Source organism: Antechinus flavipes, chromosome 3, assembly GCF_016432865.1.
Source record: "Antechinus flavipes isolate AdamAnt ecotype Samford, QLD, Australia chromosome 3, AdamAnt_v2, whole genome shotgun sequence".
Lineage (NCBI taxonomy): Eukaryota > Metazoa > Chordata > Mammalia > Dasyuromorphia > Dasyuridae > Antechinus > Antechinus flavipes.
The window spans coordinates 585431850-585454016 of NC_067400.1; the positions used below are offsets into that span (position 1 = coordinate 585431850).

At 35.7% G+C, this 22167-nt stretch overlaps 1 protein-coding gene across 3 annotated transcripts in view; it reads right to left on the minus strand.

Moving 5' to 3' along the window:
- The window catches only part of OTUD3 (OTU deubiquitinase 3), a 41345-nt gene that overhangs the window by 5601 nt on the left and 13577 nt on the right, over nt 1-22167 (minus strand). Inside the window, exons 8-10 of one of the 3 annotated variants that reach the window (XR_007952282.1) lie at nt 21589-21735; nt 19440-19520; nt 18395-18575 (exon numbers count right to left, since the gene is read on the minus strand). Coding sequence is in view for 1 of the 3 variants with exons in the window: in XM_051988373.1 (XP_051844333.1) it covers nt 19476-19520; nt 21589-21735 (192 nt within the window). In the remaining 2 variants the exon portion in view is untranslated. Of the gene's footprint in view, nt 1-16217; nt 18576-19439; nt 21736-22167 lie in introns of those variants that run through there. The other 2 variants (XM_051988373.1, XR_007952283.1) reach the window with 2 other exon arrangements.

A 22167-nucleotide genomic window follows, 5' to 3' on the forward strand; every position in this document is an offset into this window, starting at 1 on the left:
AAGGAAAATAGCATATGTTTGAATTTATTCTCCTTTACCTTTTCTTGCTTCCAAATTTTGTTCCTTTTTTTCTTTTAAAGTGAGAATTGGTTAGACTTCTCTGTACATCAACATAAGTCTCTTCAGATAAATCTTATTTTACCTCACCAGAACTGTTTTCTTTATATCTAGATATTAGGACTACCTACCCCACATAACAACATGGTTATGAGAATGATATGGATACAAATAAGCAAAATGTAACATTCAGGGTGCCATATATGGATCACATGGAGGCAGGAATAGGTACATCTTTGCTGAGCTTTTCCTACAATTTTGTCCAAAGGAGACTTAATTCCTGCTAATGAAAAAAAAAAAAAAATGGGGCCAGAAGTGGGCCCCTCTGTTCTCCTCAGAGAGAGGGGGTACTGAAAAAAATATCTTTAGGCTAATGGAAGTAATTTTCAAATTAAAGTTAAACTTCTGGGTGCTGTTCCTTAACAGGGACAAGGGGGACTTAATGCTCTTTATCTTAAAATTGATTCCCTTCATACCAAATGCCAGCTCCACAAGGCACACACACAGCAGGTAGGTGTGGAATCTATTTATCCAAGTCAGTAGCCAAACAGACATCTGAAAAGGTATACATAGGAGAATACATACCAAACAATGCACAGTATAGGCACATTCTTTGAATAATTTCTGATTTCACAATTCAATGCCAATTGGAGGTTTTGAAAGTACTTTTCTTATAACTCTGTGAGGTATGTAAGGCAAGTCTTACTTTTACCATCCTTAATTTACACATAACTAAACTTGACTTCTGAAATACTGAATAACTTACCTATGTTCACATAGTTAATAAGTATCTGATACTTACTAACTCTGTGACCCTAGGCAAGTCACTTTATCCTGTTTGCCTCGTTTCCTCATCTGTAAAATGATTTGGAAAAGGAAATGGCAAACCACAGTACCTTTGCCAAGAAAATTCCAAATGGAGTCATAGAGTCAGATATGATTGAAATAACAGAACAACAACAAAATCTATTGCTGCGATGAGATAGACTTTGAACCTTCAGGCTTGGGCATAATTGTGATGACAGGGCTGTGAACTGTATTTCCTTTTGATCTGTAAAAACAACACTCTGAAATTCTGTCCCCTTTGATTCCTGGCCTGCAAGACTCCAGAAAGTCTATGACAGAGTGTGTTTCTCAGACTGGGCCATTTCTAAGACAAATCACTCCCATTGATAGCTGGATCTCCATTCAAATTCGGGCTGAAAAAGCCTTCAAAGTAATTTCAACTGGGAGATCCTGGTTTGATCAGCTCAAACTGCCCTCAGTCCCAAGATCTGCTCATAAAATAGGTTTCTGCTCTCTCATTTCTTTGCAGAATGTCCAAAATAGTATTGAAGAAGGGACCTCAAAACTCTAAAACTCCTAGAAGGAGAAAATTTCCACCAACTCTGCCTCAGTGAGGTACTCGGATTGAGGGAAATAAGACAGTTTCATTCTGTTATCTAGATGGGGTTGGTTCAGTCCTGAGCATAAGAATTCCAACCCTATTCAATTCTATTCAAATTCCAGCTTAAGCTGAAACCTAGCTTGTAGATGAGCCAACCTGGGCTGGCCCAGCCCCAACTAAGACCCAATATAACAGCTTCCTTCAATGAAGGTCTTTTGCAGATGGAACTTGGTAGCTCCCTTCGCTGCCAGGACCTTTTGTCCACTGAGAACTGCATTCTCTCAGTGCAAAACTCCATTTTCCAATAGAACTGTCACTATAGAAATCAGTTTCTTGGTAAAATGATGTTCATTTTGCAACTAATATTTCGGGAATGGTGAATTCTTTCACTCCTAAAACTTGCAGTTCATTTAAAGGGAATTCTAAACAACTCTCTTATAGCCACTAATCTAGACCACTCAAACAGCATCAGTATGCTTTGTCTCTTTGGCATAGCTGCCAGGACCTTGCCTGCTGTGAAGACATTCTCTTCTCAGAGAAAAACCTTTTTGTAATTTCTCCGCCACTGAGGAAGTCAGTCTCTTATCAAAGCTGACTTCTGCAGTGCCAATAAAATTTCCTTTTTGCCATTAATATTTCGGGTTCGTAAATTTGTTCACAAAGGACCTGCGCCTCCGACCAAAAGGGGATTCCCACAACTCTCTGATTGCCACTAGAGAACCCCATCAGTATCCTGGGAAGAATGTCTTTAGTTCCTGTGAAACAATAGTGTGAGAGGCTTACTAGATGAGGTGGACTTTGCTTCAGTTTTATGATATATTTTATATATATGTGATATTTATTGATGGTTTTCTCTTGACCACTAATTGCTGGACATTCTGTTACTGGTCCACTCTTGAATCCCTTTTCCTCTTGCCTATAGCTTTGTGTGGTCAAGCATGCTGCTGATAGAAAAAAAGGTTTTAAAGTTTGAAGAGATGGCAGTTCCCCTTTTGGATTACATTATACTTCTGTTATCAGCCTCCTATGGCTCAAAATCAGGTTTATTTCATCCAAAAGCAAAGTTCTTATTCATGACCATCCCTATTGTAATAGGTCATAGATGGCAGGCAGATGAGCTGGGAGACAGGGTTGTAAGTCAAAATACAACAACTAAGACAAAGACTGGGAGGGTGGGAATTTATAGTTTGAAACTTTAGGTAGGGGCTAGGTTCAGTTTGAGTAGAAATCAGCTGGAAATCTTCATGAATTAAAATTTCAATTGAATTAGGTTACTGCTCCTAGGCCTACATTTCCAGTAGAATGGGACATCTTACTGGGAGTGGTTGAGCCAATTTTCAGTTCAATAGAGTTCCACAGAAGTCTAGATCTGAGTAGAAATGGTCTGGACTCAACTAGTCCCATCAAGATAACAGAATGAAACCATATTGATTCCCTGAGTCAGGTCTCTCAGGGGAGACCTCCAAGGGTTCAAGGAGTTTCTCAAGCATTCCCCAAAATCAGAGATATAGTTTCAGGGTTCCCTACATCAAAACCAAACTCTGTTATAGCTCAATGTGCCAATCCCTTAATAATCCTGCAAGGAAAATCCTTAGATTTCCCTTGTCCTGACACTTTCTTATATATTCAGCCCTAAATTAGGCCAAGGTGTACATACTGTTTCCATCTCCCAACCACCCTAAAATTGACAACAGCCACAATATAGTTAGCCAACGGAACCATCTAGTGGTTGTCACTGAGAATTAATCCCAATCTTTCTTCCCTACCACCGCCTTCTCTTCAGGGAGGCAATACATAGTGTTCCCTCTTTTTTTTGTCTTTTGTTGCTTGTAGCTCAGTTAGCTCTATTCTACATTAATTCTTGTGTTGAACTGAATTGAATATATACACATAATTTTTTTTCTTCTCTTTGAATAGCTGTTCATTTGCCTTAAGGAAAATCCATCTTGATTTTTTTTTCTCTCACTTTCTTTGTTTTGCACAAAAACTAAGTGCTTGTTTTATATATGTATTATGTTTGTATATGAATGTTTGTGTGTATATATGTAAATACATATATATGGAAAAAGTAAAGCCATAAATCTTTTTTTGTTTGTTTTTGCAGAGGCAATTGGGGTTAAGTGACTTGCCCAGGTTCACACAGCTAGGAAGTGTTAAGTGTCTGAGGCCAGATTTGAACTCAGGGCTGGTGCTCTATCCATTGTACTACCTAGCTGCCCCAAAGCCATAAACCTTGAAGTGAAAATAAACATGAGAAAGAAATAGTGCTATTCTTTTCTCAAGTTCCTAGAAGTTTCCAGAATTCCCTACTAGATTCTCCACAAGTTTTCATCTATCTACTTTCATCTTAGATTGAACTTCAGATTGCATCTGCTTTTCTTCAAGCATCATCATTCAAGTAAATTTTGTATAATGCGAAAGTATTGGATTTACCTCCAGAGATCCTGGGTTCAAAATCTCACGGTACCACTTTAATGTAAGTATAAACAAGTCAATTAACCTCTCTGGGCCTCAATTTGTTAATTTGTCAAATGATAGGACAGGACTTAGGAACCTCCCAAGATCTTTTCCAACTCTAAATCCCATGATCCCATTTTTTATTCAAATTCAGGTTTTCTGCTCTAATAACAAGAATTTGAATAATTATTTTCACGCATAAATGTACAGCATTTTAACTATATTTCAGGTTAAATAACTCTTTTTGAAACTCACAAGGATACCAAAGCAGACATTGATGCAAGCAAGGAGGGAGGGTAGGAAAAGTGGCTGATGTGAACTTCATTTTTTTGAACTGGTCAAAAGAAAGAAAATATACACACACACACACATGCGCACATGCAGGAAAAGAGAGAGGGGAGGAGATTAGAGGGCAAATGAACTATTATGTGTACTACCATTGTTTCAATGGGAAAATATACCCCAAGTTCCAAATAACTGGCTTATATATAAACATCTTAAGCACAATCCATTTATTAGGTGGGGACTGCTTATACTGTTTTCTGCTGTTACTGAGAATCAAATAACAAAAAACAGAAAGGGACATTAGACTTCGCTTATTCTGACCATATTTTACAGATTAAGGAAACTGAATCCTAAAAAGCCTGAGAGTCAGGGTCACATACTGGGGTTTTACTTTGAGCTTCAGTGTTCTTTTCATCACGTTTTGTCTCCAATGTCTTTTCACAAATCAGACACTAAGTACCTGTGACACAGGGACCATGTAAGTTAAATTTGCTTGTATCCCTCTTAGTGCTAGCACAGAGATTGATCTTGTTTGAGTCCTGTGTCATTCTGACTACAATGCTTTAATCCTGTAAATGATTGAGTAAGTGGAAAAGCACTTCTTAAGTACTGGCAGCATGTTAGACATGGCTACATCCTGGTTATACTTATAAAAGCAAGACAGGTACACACGTTAGGGAATTTACTTTCCAATAAGGAAGAACAGAAGTACAAGCAGGGGAAGAGAGGCCAAGGAGACATCTCTGGCTTGAAAGGTAACAAGGACTATGAGCCTTATGCTCAACCAATGCTGAGGTTAATTGACAAGTTCTTTCAAGGAATGGTAGAGCTAGAATGATTACTATTGTCATAGCTAGAAGTGAAAGGAGAGAGACAGTAAAAGACACATGGCTGCGTGAAGTCTGCTCAGACTAAAAATGGATCTCCCCAGTCAGGATCCCAGAACCCCAGGACAAGAGCTGAAAAAGTAAGGGTTCAAAGTAGAGGAAAGAGAAAGGCAATAGCACAGGGATCCTGTAAGTTAAACAACAGGAGGCATTGAATAAGTATCTGTTGAAAATTAGAATGAAAATTATGCTTACATTTCTGATTCCCTTCATGTTAATCTGAGATTTTTTTTTTACTGAAGTAATTTCTCTGCATATTTTTATATTCTTTTATGAAAATGACAATAAAGGCATCCTTCAGCTTTGTGGGTCATGAGGAAAGGGAGCTGGGAGGAGGGAAAGAAGAGGAGATTAAGATTTACTCATATTTAACTATCATAATTATTTACAGCAATTCATATTGTTTCTCATAGGAGATACAAATTATTTTACATGAATAATGGTGTTTCACAGTTAAATAGCATTCAAAATTTATAAAGCATTTTCTTCATAACTACCTTGAATAGTGTATTACTGTATTGTATCTATTAGGACCATTTCAAACTGAAGCTCTGAGAGGTAAAAGCCTTTTCTCTAGTCATCAACTTCAAATCTACATGCTCTGATTCTAAATGCAGTGTTCTTTCCACTATACCATACTGTTTTCCAGAAATAGATCCATGGCTCAAAACTGCTTGGATTAAATACATTTATCTTCAACAGGCAAGTGTTGAAAAAATCACTAACCATGAGCCATGAATGTGCATATGAATAGGTCTTCCAAGCAACCAAGAAAAGTAAAAGTAGCTAAAGAACTAGTATGCAGAATTTTTTCCTTAACAGTTGTTGGATGTCATGTTCCAAGATCAAAATGCAGACAACTGCCAAAACTCAAAAACTTATTGAAAAGAGATCAAAACCAAGGAGGAATACAGGGGAAATGCATGCTATGGGAAAAAACAAAAGATACCAATGAAAATGTATTTAAAAAAAAAAGTCAAGGCAGCCTAAGTGCATTTAATTTTTGAGATTCACTTGATAAATATGATGACACTTTCTAGAAGTAGAAGGCATAGAGCAAACATTTGGTAGAAATCAGGTTGTTTCACTTTTTTCTCAAGCTAATACTTAAGAAACTATGTGTCCTATATAAAGAATCAGTTACATGCCCAAAAGCTATAAAACTGTAATACCATCACTAAGTCTGTATTGCAAGAGGGATGAGAAGAGGACCCATTTGTACAAAAATATTTACAGCAGCTTTTTATAGCTGCTGAGAATTGAAAACCAAAGAGATACCATCAACTGGGGAATGGCCAATTAAGTTATGATAAATGATAATGGAATATTATTGTACTACAAGAAATGACAGATTTCAAAAAAAAAACAGGACTTACTTGAACTGTGCAAAGTGAAGTGAACAAAACCAGGAGAATGTTGTACACAGAAAAAGGAACAATGTAACAACGTACAATGAACAACTGAATGACTTAGCTATTTTCTTTCTTTTTTTTATTTTTTGTTGAGGTCATATTTGAACTCAGATCCTCCTGACTTCAGGGCTGGTGCCCTATCCACTCTGTCATCTAGCTGCCCCAGGTGTTTTTAATAATACACTGATCCAAGAAAATCCCAAAGAACTCAGGATGAAGCACACTATCTACCTCCAGAGAAAGAACTGATACTGTTTAAATGTAGACTAAAGCATGCTATTTTTCTTTCTTCCTTTTTATATAAAATGACTAATATGGAAATCTTTTACATGACTGCACATATATAAACTATATTAAATTGTTTACTGTCTCAGGGACGGAGGAGAAGAGGGAAGGAAGGAAAGAGAATTTGGAACTCAAAACTTTGAAAGAAAATTTAAAAATCTGTTTTAACATATAATTAGCAGAAACAAAATATTGTTTTTTTCAAAGTCATATTTACAAGTAACTAAGCTTTTCTTCCATAGGCTGTCAGAATTTCTCCAAGCACGTAGGAAGATTGTCTTCCTGTAATGTGTGTAGATCTTAGATCATTTTGCTAGTGCCTGACAGGGTGAAAGGGGGACAAAAAGAGAATTAAACCACATTAGTATTCCTTTTGTGATCACAATAGTCGGAAAATCAGATTGAACAATTAGCAAGCATTTAATAAGCACCTATCAAGAGGCAGGAACTAGGCAAACCACTGGAAATACACAATAAGATCAAAAAATAAAACAAATCTTACTCTAATCAAGCTTACAAAACAAAAAGGCCTGAGGGTATTGAGTTACCAGAATTTCTCCCACTTGATCTCCAGGATAGTCTAATTCAAAACCTAAATCTGGAATCTCAAAACAATCCTATGCTCCAGCAAAGGCATATTCATATCATAAAATCTATCCATTTCCAGTGGTCCTCAAAGATTAACTACCATCAAACTTCCACTTCGACTAGTACAGTTCAAAGCTGTCTCCATAGGTATAATTAAGATTGAAAAGATTCACGGACTTAAAAATTAATTCCTAGAATTGATTTCCCCATGGAAAATGGTACATAACAAATTTTCAGTTTTAAGTTTTTTTAAGTTTTCTGGAAACTCAGCATTAAAGAAACGTGAGAGACCATTTAGTATAACATATATACAGTGAATTCTCCTACAACTTCTCTGATGGATTATCTAGGTTCTTTAGACCGCTAGTTATAGAAAATCCATTGTGTCTGAAAAAGACTGAAGCCAAATTGCCAGGAAGCTTTCCCTTGTTCAGTCATTTTTCAGTCATGTCTGACTCTTTATGACCCCATTCAGGGTTTTCTTAGCAAAGATACAGGAGTGGTTTGCCATTTCCTTCCCCCGGATCATTTAATAAATGGGGAAACTAAAATAAATAGGGTAACACAGAAACAGGGTCAAACAGAAAGTGTTTGAGGCTAAATTTGAACTCAGGAAGATGAGAGGAAGCAGTATATAAATGTAAGGTAGTCAGGCTTTAACAGGCTTTAAAATATATGTCTTTGTCTTTTATCTTAAAGACAATTAACAACCAATGAATCTTCCTGAAGAGTGAAGTGACATAGATCTGTGCTTTAACAAAATCAACCAGCTATGGAAGGTGGACTGGAAAGGGCAAAGAATGGGATACTGGAAGACCAACTAGGAAGCTATAGAAATATTCTAGGTGAGAAGGAATAGGGGCTATAAAATAGCAATAGCTGTCGTGAATGAAGAAAAAGAGACAAATAAGAAAACTGAGATGGCATCAACAAGACTTGGCAACTATCTGCATTTGGGAGGGAAGGGGAATAATTGAGAGTGAAGATTCAAAAGTAACCGTAAGGCTTCAAGTCTAAGTGACTCCAAGTAGTAGTAGTAGCCTCAAAGTAACAGGGAAGTTAAGAAATGGAGAGAGTTTAGGGGTAAAATAAGATCTGTTTTATATACTTTAAGTTTGAGAACTAGTGGGAATCTAATTGAATATTTTTGAACATTTAAGTGAGAGAAACAGGACTGGAATTCAGGAGAAAAATGAAGGCTAGATATGAAACTCTCGGAGTCATTACATAGAGGCAATAACTGAATTCATAAAAGTTGATGAGATCAAAGAATACATAAAAAGAGAGAAGATGGCCTAAGACAACAATGTCTAGGAGGCAAGACATAAATGATGAACCTACAGAGAAGACCAAGAATGAATCCAAAGTTAGAAAGAGAACCATTAAGATAACTGTCATATAAACTCAAGGAGGCAATAATATCAAGGAGGAATCAATTGCACAAAATACTGCAGAAAGGGCAGAGATAAGAAATGAAAAAAGACAATTAGTTAGCAATAAAAAGACTACTGGTGACTTTGAAGAGAGGAGTTTCAGTTGAATATTGGGGCCAAGAAGAGAGATTTAGGATGACAGCTTAAAGAGATAGTTTTTGTTTTTTTTTAAAGATAAGAGAGATTTGAACATGTTTATAGACAGCAGGCAAAGAATAAAGAGATGTTAAAAATTAGAAGGTAGAAGAAGAGACAATCTACCCAAGAAAGGCCAATTCAGTCCTCCAAAAGTAAAAAATAGAATAGGGAATAAGGCTGAGATAATTTGAGATAGGGAATTACAGAAGCTTACAATAACCTCACTTTTTACTTACTTTTAAAATAACTATTTATTTTGTTTTAATTTTTTAAATAGTATTTAATTTTTCTAAATACATACAAAGATAATTTTCAACATTCACCTTTGTAAAACCTTGTGTTCCAAAATTTTCTCCCTCTCCCCCACTTCCCTTCCAAAACAGCAAGCAATCTGATATAGGCTAAACATGTGCAATTCTTCTACATATATTTCCATATTCATCATGCTGCTCAAGAAAAATTAGATTAAAAGGAAAAAAAATGAGAAACAAAAAAGACAAGCAAACAACAAAAAAAGGTAAAAATACTATGTTTCAATCCCAATTCCATAATTCTTTCTCTGAATACAAATGGCACTTTCCATCCCAAACTATTGAAATTGCCTTGAATCATCTCTCCCTCTCCCTCTCCTTCTCCCTCTTCCTTCCCCTCTCTCAATTCTCCCCTCTCTCCTCCTTCCCCTCTCATTTTTTAGCTGAGGCAATTGGGGTTAAATGACTTGCCCAGGGCCACACTGCTAGGAAATGTTAAATGTCTGAAGCCAGATTTAAACTCAGTCCTCCTGACTTCACGGCTGGTGCTCTATCCACTGCACCAACTAGTTACCCCTGAACATTTAAAAAAATCAAATTATTTATTTATGTTTACTATTTAAACATTAATTTTTAATTATTTAATATAGATATATTATAAATATGGATATAAAAGATACTTATATAGATTTTTTTAAAAAGAGCTAAGACCATCACAATTGATCATCACATAATTTTGTTGTTACAGTATACAATGTTCACTCATCATTAGTTCATGTATGTGTTTCTAGGCTTTTCTGAAACCAGCCTGCTCATCATAAAATAAATGTTTACTGATCTTTTGTTTTTGTATTACCTATACTTCCAAATGCATTTTTCTTCTCTCCTTCTTCTGGAAGTCATCTCTTAAGAGGAAAGAGAAAGAGGAGGAAGAAAAAAGAGAAAGTTCAGTGGACTAGGCAACATATCAAAAAAGTCTAACATTATATGCAGTGTTCCATATAATTGTACTCCTTCCATAAAGACAAAAGCTGGGGTGATGCCTCTATATCTCAATTGTTTTGCAGTAGTTGTTCTTTCCATTTATATGGCTACAGTCATTGTGTAGATTGTTTACCTGGTTTTGCTTGCTTCGTTTTACAACAATTCATGTTTAAGTTTTCCTGTGCTTCTTTAAACTCGTGGTTTTTTAAACACCATAAATCTATATATGTTCACATATCACTATTTGCTAGTCATTTCCCAACAGATGGATATCAACCGTTTCCTGTTCTTTACTATGCTAAAAAGTACTACTATAAATATTTTGATTTATATGGCTCTTTTCTTTGTCACTGACTTTCTTGAAGTATCTGCTTAGCAATAGTTTCTCTGGGTCAAAGAGTATAAATGTTTGTCACTTTCTTCACATATTTCAAATTGCTTTCCAATGTGATTGAATTAATTCATAGATCCACTAACTGTCCATTAATATATTGACTATTTCTATCTAAGTCAGTTTTCTGGATGTGAGGTAAAGATCTAGAATTATTTTGATTTGTATCTCTTATTAATTATCTGGAGCATTATTTTATATGCCTGTTGATTTTGGAATTCTTTTTAAGATAGTTTGTTCATATCTTTTGTTAGTTACCTAAATACCTTGAATACAAGGCCCTGATCAGAGATAGTTCATTCAAAAAACTTTTTGAATTCAAATACTTCTTATGCTAGCTGCATTAAAGGTATTTGATTCCAAGTATTTCACATTTTGTAAACACCTCTATCTAATTTTTGGTTAAACTACCTCTTACGAAGCTGTGAAATATTCCTGATCTTTTTTTTTTTTTTTTGGAGGCGGGGAATGGGGGGATAGTATGAGCTTTAATATTCAAATATGTTATTACAGAGTGTGGTATCAATTGTTAGCCTCAGTAAGTATGAGGTAAGGTGCTCTTGCAGAAAAGGAAAGAGGAAAGAATTCCATAAGTGCCTATCTTCCTTTTCTTTCTTTGAGTCTACAAAGACTGATTTCCATGCCTGAAATGTTCTCCTGTCTCACCTCTTACTTTTGAAATCACTAACTCCCTTTGAGGTACATACTAAGGGCCACTTCCAACAGCAGACTTTCCTATCAGGAAAAGTACTGAGGAGCTTTTTCCTGCTCCCCAGCCCCCACCAGTTTTATTTTGTATTTTCTTTGTATTTTGCATCTTCTTATTTGTCTACATGAGAGGCAGTCTGGTACATTGATTGAGAAGAGTACTGGATTGAGAATCAGACTGGGGATGAATTTCCAAGTCTGCCAACTCCACATTTATTTGACTCTGGAGAAATCACTTCATCTCTCATGTCTTTTATTTCTATCATCTAAATTTTCAGTCTTCAATTTCTTCATCTAAAGATGTGAGAGTTGGACAAAATGACCTCTCAGGTTCCTTTCCACTGTAAATCTGTGACCCTGAGCTGTTTTTCCACAGCAGAATTCAAGCTTCTTAAAGATAGTAATTTATAATTAAGACAACTCTGAGATACCACTACACACCTCTCAGATTGGCTAGGATGACAGGAAAAGATAATGTGGAATGTTGGAGGGGATGTGGGAAAACTGGGACACTAATACATTATTGGCGGAATTGTGAATGCATTCAGCCATTCTGCAGAGCAGTTTAGAACTATGCTCAAAAAGTTATCAAACTAGCTTTTGGGATAAGAACTCACTATTTAACAAAAATTGCTGGGAAAATTGGAAATTAGTATGGCAGAAACTAAGCACCGACTGACATTTAACACTGTATACCAAGATAAGGTCAAAAAGTTATCAAACTGTGTATACCCTTTGGTCCAGCAGTGTTACTACTGAGCTTATACCCCAAAGAGATCTTAAAGAAAGGAAAGGGATGCATTATGTCCAAAAATGTTTGTGGCAGCCCTTTTTGTAGTGGCCAGAAACTGGAAATTGAACGGATGCCCATCAATTGGAGAATGGCTGAATAAATTGTGGTATATGAAAGTTATGGAATATTATTGTTCTGTAAGAAATGACCAACAGGATGATTTCAGAAAGGCCTGGAGAGACTTACATGAACTGATGCTAAGTGAAATGAGCAGGACCAGGAGGTCATTATATACTTCAACAATATTATATGATGATCAATTCTGATGGACGTGGCTCTCCTCAACAATGAGATGAACCAAATCAGTTCCATTTGTTCAATAATGAAGAGAACCAGCCACACCCAGAAAAAGAACTCTGGGAAATGAGTTTGAACCACAACATAGCATTTCCACTCCCTCTCTTTTTGTCTGCTTGCATTTTTTATTTCCTTCTCAGGTTAATTTTACCTTATTTCTAAGTCCTATTTTTCTTATGCAACAAAATAACTGTATGGATATGTATACACATATTGTATTTAACATGTATTTTAACATATTTAACATGTATTGGTCTACCTGCCATCTAGAGGAGGGGGTTGGGGATAAGGAGGGAAAAGTTGGAACAGAAGGTTTTGCAAGGGTCAATGCTGAAAAATTATCCATGAATTGGGTCTTGTAAATAAAAAGCTATGAAAAAAAAAAAGATAGGAATTTATAACTACTCTCTACGCTACTCTCCCAGACCCTATACAGTATTTTACCCAAACAACATAAGAACTTGATATATGACTGTTGAATCAAATCAAAGAGTTGGCCAACTGAATTAAAATCTGAAAAATCTCAACAAGCTAAAAGAATGACACTTAATAAAGACAAATGTACAGTTCTGTGCTTTGGAGTGAAAAATCAAATTCACAGACACAAGATGAGAGAAGTGGCTGAATAACTTCCAACATGATACTCTTCCATCAGGAAAAGTCCTGAATTTTTTCCTCTACTACCTCCCCAAATTTCCTTTGTACTTCTACCCCATCCCAATTTTCCTTATCTGTCAAATAAAAAACATGGACCAAATGATCTCCAAGTTCTCTTTCATGTTTATTTCTCTGGTCCTACAAAATTTAGCATATGACAGTCTAAAAAAGATAGCATTCTCAGGTGCTATTATTAAAGGCAGCATCTAAGCCAACGGGGAATATTTCAGGAAAGACACTGACAAGCTGGAATATAGCCAAGGCTATAATATTCCCACCTCTAAGGTTGGGAAGCCTGTGAGAAAGATCAACAGGAAGAACCTCAAATGATAGACAAAATAAAACATGAGAATAATAAGAAATTTAAAGGCTGAATATGAAAAATACTTTGCTTTGTCTGATCCCTAAATATTCAAACAGCAACTAGGAGTGAGAGAAATTATAAAAGGGAATACACACACACACACACACACACACACACACACACACACACACACACAAAGGACAAATAGTCTCTCAAAAAGCTGACATTCAAATGAGGGAACAAACAGTTATAGTAGAGGTAACAGTTATAGTAGAGAGATGTACAGGACACATAAAGAATAAACAAAGGTAAATATAACCTTAGAAGGGAAGGTTCTGACAAGTAGAACTGGGAAAGACTTCTGGCAAAAGGTAATATTTGAACCGAGACTTGAAAAAGGATAGAATTGAGTCAGAACATTCTAAGCATGAGAAATCCATCCATATCTCCTCTTCCTGTGTAATTCTTGTTCATACCTCTCCACAGAGGTTTACATAACACCCTAGATCCCTTTGGATCTTTTTTAATACCTTTTGGGTACCAAAGTAATCCCCTAACCACCCATTAATCTTTGCTTTTGCTACAGGACTGGCCCTCTTTCTTTGCTGATAGCATTCAGTGATATCTCCATTATACTACACTTTTAAATCACATTATATAAGATGGGTCTGTATAACATCTTGAGCCACTGGAAACAAAAAACTTCTAATCCCCTTATCCCAAATGCAAACCACCATCAGCATTCTCCCTTCAGTTCTGGACCAGATTCATTGTCTATCCATAGTCTCTATTCCAAATATAGGAATTCATGTACTAAATGGACTGACCATTCAACTCCATATAAGAGTCTGAATAGGAATTTTTCATACATTTAGCTTCTTCTGACTAGTGTTAAGGTGACCTCTCAGGGTGAGTAGCAGGGCACACTGGAAAAATACTAGCTCTTGGTTCAAATAGCACATCATTTATACGATCCTGGGCAAACCACTTAAACTTCCCTGGTACTCAAGTTTTCTCCTTTGTAAAAACAAAAGCTGTGAATGAGATGGTCTTGAAATCTATCCTAGCTCTAGAGCTATGATCCTTTCTAGCAATATCTGTGGACAATTATGGGATTCGCTAAATGGCCTGTAATAGTCTAGGGTTTGATTAAGTCAGAATAATATCATTTGCAAACAGGAACAGCTATAGCATCTGTAAAGACTCCTACCTCCTAGAGGACCGTTTAAAAGATAAACTTCCTAAAAGAGCTAAAGCTACAAAAGGTTTTAACCAGGAAAGATGGTGATGGATCTGCATAAAATTCAAATAAAATGATTCCCAATTGATAGAAATGTTAATCCAAATACTATTTTCACATTACACAGTATTTTAATTAATTCAAGCCTGATCAGTGCTTAAAAGTCCATAAAAAGTCCATATTAAAGAGGTCAATTTAATCAACACCAAAAAAAAAAAAAAAAAACCTTAATAAACAACACATTGTCCCAGTTGTGACGTGTAGCTTGACAGGCACCCATCGAATTAGTCCTTCAATGTATGTATCTTAGGTGTTACAGATGCACAGTGAGCTGGATCCAAAATCAGGGAGGAGAAGATAGAAGTTGATGGTATCTAGGAAACCGTGCAGTGCTTTCAAGGATCCCAAACTACTGGTGGTATAAAAAGCCCTTCCGTAGCACAGTGGTACTTTTTTCCCACTGGCTTTCAATGATTATTATATAGTCACAAATCATGGAATACCATGATCTCCAAAAAATGTAAATGACAACCCAAAACACAATGGAAAGATTAATGATGATTATTAAACAACTAGCATGTTACTAATGAGGGCTTATATATGAGAAAAGATATAAAATGATATTATAAAAGGCATACATGATTAAAAGAGATGATTAAGAATGTTCACAATAACAAGAATGAAACAACAGATTGACAGATAAAACAATTCACTAATTCTACAAAATTTTAAGAGAACAAAAGGAAAATTCCTGGTATATTCAATAAACCCTTTATAGATGATTTAAATAATATGGTAATTAAGACTAGCACAAGACAAAAAAGATACTGAAGAAGCTTTGATCTGCATCAGCGGAGGAAAGAACCACACTGACATAACCAGATTCCCCAAAATACAAAAATTTTTTCATTTGTATAAGAATTTACCATTTAACTAAAAAAGAGCGAAAAAGAAAAGTTAGGGGTACTAGCTCCTACTTGCTCCTATAAAAGGACAATTTCATACTCGAATTTTCAGCTGTTAAGAGGTTTGGAGTTTTTTTTCCCCCCCATTAGTAGTTTAAAGAGAGAGTTAAAGGTAGTCCATTTTGTTTCCGTTTCAATACTAATCTTTGGCAGCACCATAAATTAGTCAGACCTAAAGGTGATACACATGTAATAAAACTCTGTGTTCTTGACCATATAAGGACATTTGCATACTTACTGGCAACACTACTGTAACTTAAGGATTATTTGGAAGGAGGGAGGAAAGTCATCTGAATACTACAACCAAATATTTCAGACCAGGTTAAAAGTTGTTTCAAGTACATTCCCCAAATGGATAGAGTTGGACCCCAAAAGTATCTGGCATATTCACCCATTTTCCACATATAACTTGGCTAGGTTTTAACACTATTCTTTACAGAGATCGGGTGTACAGAATGCTAAATAGAAAGTCATGTACTTTTTGTATACACTAGTTGGTTTTGCTGCAATTCTTTTTGTTTTTGTTTTTCTTGTTTGTTACAAGGAATGAGCCTCTGCATGTGAGTGGAGAAGCAACATATTGGGAAATATAGGTGATTACAACTTTTTTTTTAAAAAGAAAAGAAAACCAAGAGTGTTGACAACATACACCAGCCATTCTCAGTCTCATTCATTCACAAAATGTCGTCACACATTGGTAAAACAACTTTAAAGTTGGTTTTTAATCTAGATTTCATCAGAATACAAAACTCCATTTTCATAGATAAAGTGGCACATCTTTGCAGCTTCTATTGCACCAAGAATTTAAAATTAAGAACACAAAACAAACATTTGGTTTGAAAACACTGCAAATAGCCAAGTACAGTACTTTGGTAAATCAAAAATAAAAAAGGCTTAGATCGACAGAATTAAAAAAAAAAAAAAAACACCTGGGGTGTAAACTACAGACATTAGACTTAGGACACATTTCTCATCACCAATTTCCATAGATAAGACAAGACTTGCTAAGTCTATGGATCATGACCCCATGGAGGTCTTAAATATCTCCAAACTGAAGCTAGAACAAGTGTAGTGCAATCTGAAGAAAAGAGAAGGCCCCTCATACATTAACACATTCATACCCTTCATAAAATGGCATGTTGGTACAATAGCGCCAATAGCTGCAGACCCAAGGGCAGGCAGGCAGGCTTGAGATGATAACTCACCTCTTTTTTCTTTTATGTGAATATATGGCTGCTAAAGTGTACCAGATTAAAAGCCAGGGAAACCAGGTGCCTTTTAATCCACATAAAAATGAGAAGTAAGGACAGAACAATATAAGGTTCTACCCAAATACTTCCATGCCAGGCGCTCTAATAAAGGGAGCAGCAAGAGTAACAAACAGTAGTTCGGTCTCCATATCCAAGTTCAAATCATTGTAAGGAAATCGTACAAGTAATTTTTCAGATGTTCCCTAATAAGAATTGGCTAATGCCAATCCACTTCCTATGAACCACAGAATCATCATTAAATGGTAAATAACTTTCCACTCCTACAACCCTGAAAAAGATTCAGGTAACAGGAGTATAGGAGAAGGGAAAAGCTGGCGGGGGAGGAAGGAAGAGAAGGAAGAGAGGTTCTGCATCACTGATGTAATCTGGCTTAAAAGGAATTTACTGTATAGAAATCTATGCTTGTGGAGGTAAATTTCAAAAATTGGTAATGTTACTAAATATCTAAACAGAAACATTCAGGAAACAGACAAGGCATATATCTCTCAAATGATTCTATTCTCAAGATATACATTTTGAGATAGAGAACAGTATTTGCACTTTGTGACTTATTTTCATTATTATCATCTTCTCAGAAAATCTCCATCTTTCATCTAAACATATGATTTTAAAGGGATTCTGATCATTTTCAGCTTTAGGCAACATGGTGTTGTAGAAAAAGTGCTGGTTTGGGAGTCAACAGACCTGGGTTCAAATCCTATCTCTGATAATTATTAGCTATGTGACTATGAGCAAGCCACTTCACTTTTCTAAGCCTCAGGTTCCTCCTTTGTAAAATGGGGATAACACTTGCAAAACCAATTTCACGAGATTTATTGTGGGAAAAGTATTCCGTTAAAACATTATGTAAATGTGAGTTATTATTATCACAACTTAGGGACAAAAATTTTAGAATAGTCAATTCAAAAAATTTTTAATTTTGTCAAAAGGCATCTCTCTATAAAAAGTGATGTCTACTAATCAATGATACCATTGATGTCAGCATAGCTATATAAAGCTCTCTGATTTTAAATGATGCCTATTATGAGATCAATAATACTAGGAAATAACTAAGACCACCAATATCTAGGCAAACTGTATAGTTTCTGTAGTTAAAAGCATTGAAATGAATAATGTCCTGAGGCCAAAATGTGCACACCTGTATTTCTACTCCAAAAAATGAAGAAGACCTAAGAATATATATGCAATGAATTGTACTCTAAAGAATCTAATTGGCAAGCATGCCTTTCTGAGGTTTCTTGTGCCCCAGAACCCACACTTGTATTTCTTTACTTCCTAATTTGAAAATGATCAAGTTTCATTAGAATTTATCATTTCAGGAATGTGAACTGAGATCACGACTGCTGATTCAATAAAAGCCAGGCAAAGGCTAGGAATGTTCTCCTAAACTAGAAAAACTACAGCAAGGGAATCAAGATCTGCCATTTTAGCTGAAAGGGGATGTCAGGGTATATTTACAATGGGGGCTTGCTGAATGCCCAAGACAGCAACACAGCCCATTTAACTCATTCACAATAAACTCCAGGAAAGGTTTCCCCTCTTCAATTGTACTTTCACAGGCAAAGGCTTCCCTAGAGTAGCATTAGCAGAGGATTAGAAATTACCTACATTCCGGCTTCTCCTGAGCCCAGGTCTAGCTGCTCCACAGGAGAGGTCACACAGTGCAAACCCTTGATGCCAAGAGAGCTATGGAAATGTTTTCTGTGCTTATGGAACTCTAGATGGTCCTCAACTAGCAGTTAAGAGTTTTCTTTTTGTCACAACTTCCTCACCCAGAGATCATACCTGAAAGCATAGATTCAGTTTGTCAAAAGAAGTATTAAGCTTATTACACACACACACACACACACACACACACACACACACACACACACACACAGAAAATCTAACTCCACAATCTATTCTAGTGGCTTCTAAGGGTATTAAATATAATTGACTGGCTTACACATTGCTCTCTATTTCAGCTGCCACCAAAGAGTTTTTTTTTCCCTTCCCACCCTAATATGAAAAATTCTTTTAAAACTTTTATAAATGTAGTGTGACAACTTAAATTACCACAGAACTTTTGAGTACTCCCTACTTTTCTCTTCAGGGACAACTTCACTTAACACTAAATAACCACTCAATGACAAAAATTAAGGAAAGATTCAATCCCCAGACTAGCAGCCACCAATAAGTGTTCTTATCAAATATTAAAAATAGAGAGCTTCCCAAATTGTGGCTGCATCCTAATATCAAGGTACATACATAGATTCCATGTATCCTGCTATATGGAAATTGAGGCAATAAATTCTTAAATCAAATGTTAAGCTAAAAGATGTCTACTAAGATAAAAATTCATATCCCCAATTCCTACAAATTAGCATTTAAAACAGTATCAATTTACAATGGAAGACATGAGAAAAAACCAACAAATCATTAAAGCAACTAGTTGATGAACATAATTACTGTCACTTAATCCCCAAAAATGTATGGATTATAAATTACCCAATCGTAGAAACAACATATGACAAAATAAATGTCCTTTAATCTTTATAGTGTCTCCCAAATTCCTAGAAATAGATATGCTCCTCTTGACCACTATCAGTGACCAATGAAGCAGAGAGGTAGTTTCCTCCAATATTTCTTACAATGGGTCCCTTCAGTTACCTCTGATTAAAAATTCTGCTGAATTTCACGTTCAGGTCATTCTTCTTGTTCTTTCTGATGGGGCCCACTCTCCTCTGTCAGCTGTCACGTAGGAGCACAAACCCAACAGAACAGAAAGACAGCTCATTCAGAAAAAGCTTGGTCCCAATTAGGAACGTGCCCAGAGACGAACACCAACAGAGTAACCAATCCTAAATTATGTTTATAAAAGTGTTCAGAAGACACTCAAAAGGTAGCTCTCAAAGATATAAAGGAATCTTTTGTTAAATAATGGAGACTCTCTCAACTCAAGGGATTCTACAATATGCAGAAGGAAAAAAAACAAAAACTGTTGAACAGTATTGCGTGGTCTGTCTCCATCTAGCTGTTTAAGAAACCTGATAAATATTACAATCTGTACCCTGGAAAAATCCCAAATCCAAATATCCTGAGAACAATCCCAGAAAAATATTAATGTTCCAATCAATAGGTCATCGAAATGGAGACAAAAAAAAAAAAAAAATCCAAACACATCATTCAAACAACGAAAGCATAAATGCTGCTGCTAAAAAGATAATTCCATGAATCCAGGTCCAGCCCAGACAACAGTATCTATACAATTCAATATTGCTTTTATAGGTCTCCCTTTTAAGACCTTACAACTAGGTAACTTTTTTAAATGGGAAATTAGCACATAATTAACTTATGACCCATCAAGTACTGTTTCACACAAATCAGTCAAATTTTGAAGATTAGACACCATACACACAGACATTCCCAGAGAGGAAAGTGTTCCTTGACACAAGCTAAGAATCCAAACAAAATATGCTCAAGTTGCTATGCAAATTCAGAATTAAGACTTTTAGTTTAAGGATCATAGCCGAGATACCTGTTCTGACCCATGATCCACAATGACAAGTGCAGTGAGCTTTTTCTACTAAGAAAAACCCAAGAATGAGAAATAAGTTCATTATTACAAGGAATTTGATTTCTATGACACTAAAGAAATTTTAATTCATGGACCAACACAGTTAAGTTCCCTTGACATCTTTGATAGCAGCTTTCCAAATCTAAAATAGAGGGGAAGAAATCTGAGATGTTTAAAATGTCAACTTGGGTGGGGGGGTGGGGGAGGAGGAATCATTCTTCCTAACTTGTATGGTACTCCCTTTATAAAAACAGTCCTACACATAAAGAATCCCTTTGAAAGAAGGTTCTTCTTAGACATCAGGTCAAGAATTCCTTGACTTCCCTTTCATTACTATGAAAGAGAAAAAAAAAAAAAAAAAAAAAAAAACCCCTGTTCCAGGCATATGTCATTCAGAAATGTCTTGTAAACAAAAAGGCAATCTTTTCCATTTCAAAGAAATGGATACCAAGAAATCAACAATTCTGCTTTTTCTTTCTTCCCTCTTTAACAGTCAGAAGCATTAGCAAGCATATGGCTTGAGTACAACTAGACATGAAAAGCACCTGGTCCAGGTTGAAACTCAATATTAAAATCCAGGAAGGGGAGAAACCTAAATTATTCAATTTTCACCCTGACTGTAGGCCCCATCTGTCCCTATATTATATAGCTTTGGAAAACAGTTCCTGAAGTTTTGTCTATGCAATTAAAAAGAGAAGAAAATAAATCTAAACTTGTTCCTGAGTTGGAGATCATTTGCAAACTACCCTGTATATTAATGTCTGCATAAAAACAAGGAACAGAAAAAAAAAAAGCTTGTCACTCTAAATTTGAAACTACTAACTTGAATTAATTTGTGAACAATACAGCAAAACTCACCCCAAATATTAAGGAAAGAGTTCATAAACACTGAACTCATTGTCAGGGAGAGCAGAGCCACACTTGAAATGTTCCACTGACCTAATTAACCATTCCTAAGTTCTTGAGTTTTACAGGTGATTTTTACTGCACATGTGGTCAAAACAACAACAACAAAAAACAAACAAAAAAACCACATCACTAAACAAATGCTTAAATTAAAAAGAGCTAGGGACAAACTAATCTTTTTGTATGTTTTGTAAGCTTTTTCCTTTTTTTTTTTTTAAATGATGGCCTTATCAGAAAGCTTAGTCTATTTCCTATTCAGCAATCCATTCTCCATCAGATTATTGTTTTAAAAGACACTAAGACCAGTCAGATGTTGAGGGCAGCAAAGGTCTTCACCAAGGTGACCTGTGCACTAGCATCTGTCTCGCTGCGATTATTATCAGTGTTATTACTCCTGTTCTCCTGAGCTTTCTGACGGTGTCGTTCTTCCTGGCGCTTCTTCTTCTCCAAACGCTGCTGCTCTCTCTTTTGTTTATTTGTTACCTGAAAGAGAAGATTGTCCATATCAGTGGAAGCACATTTTGACCATTTAAAATGAATACCAATAATTATATTAAATCCTATATCTGGTTCAGAAAAAGATTGGGGAACATAGTAACTCTTTTCAAAATACAAAGGCTGCAGTCATATGAAAGAGGAATTATTATTCCTTTTTTATTCTCCGTAGCTCTAGAGGGCATAATCAGAATTAAAGTCTGAAAGTCATAGGAAGATAAGGGACTAATTATCATAAGGAGAAACTTCCTAACAATCAGAACTATTTAAAAGTGGAATGAAATGTCTTCATGCATTCTTGTCCATTAGAAATGTTCCAGTGGACTCTAATGACCAATTGTCAGGAATGCTGTAGAGCAGTGATATCAAATTCCAATAGAATAGCTGATTTAGAAAACCACAAATTAACAATTTATGTTG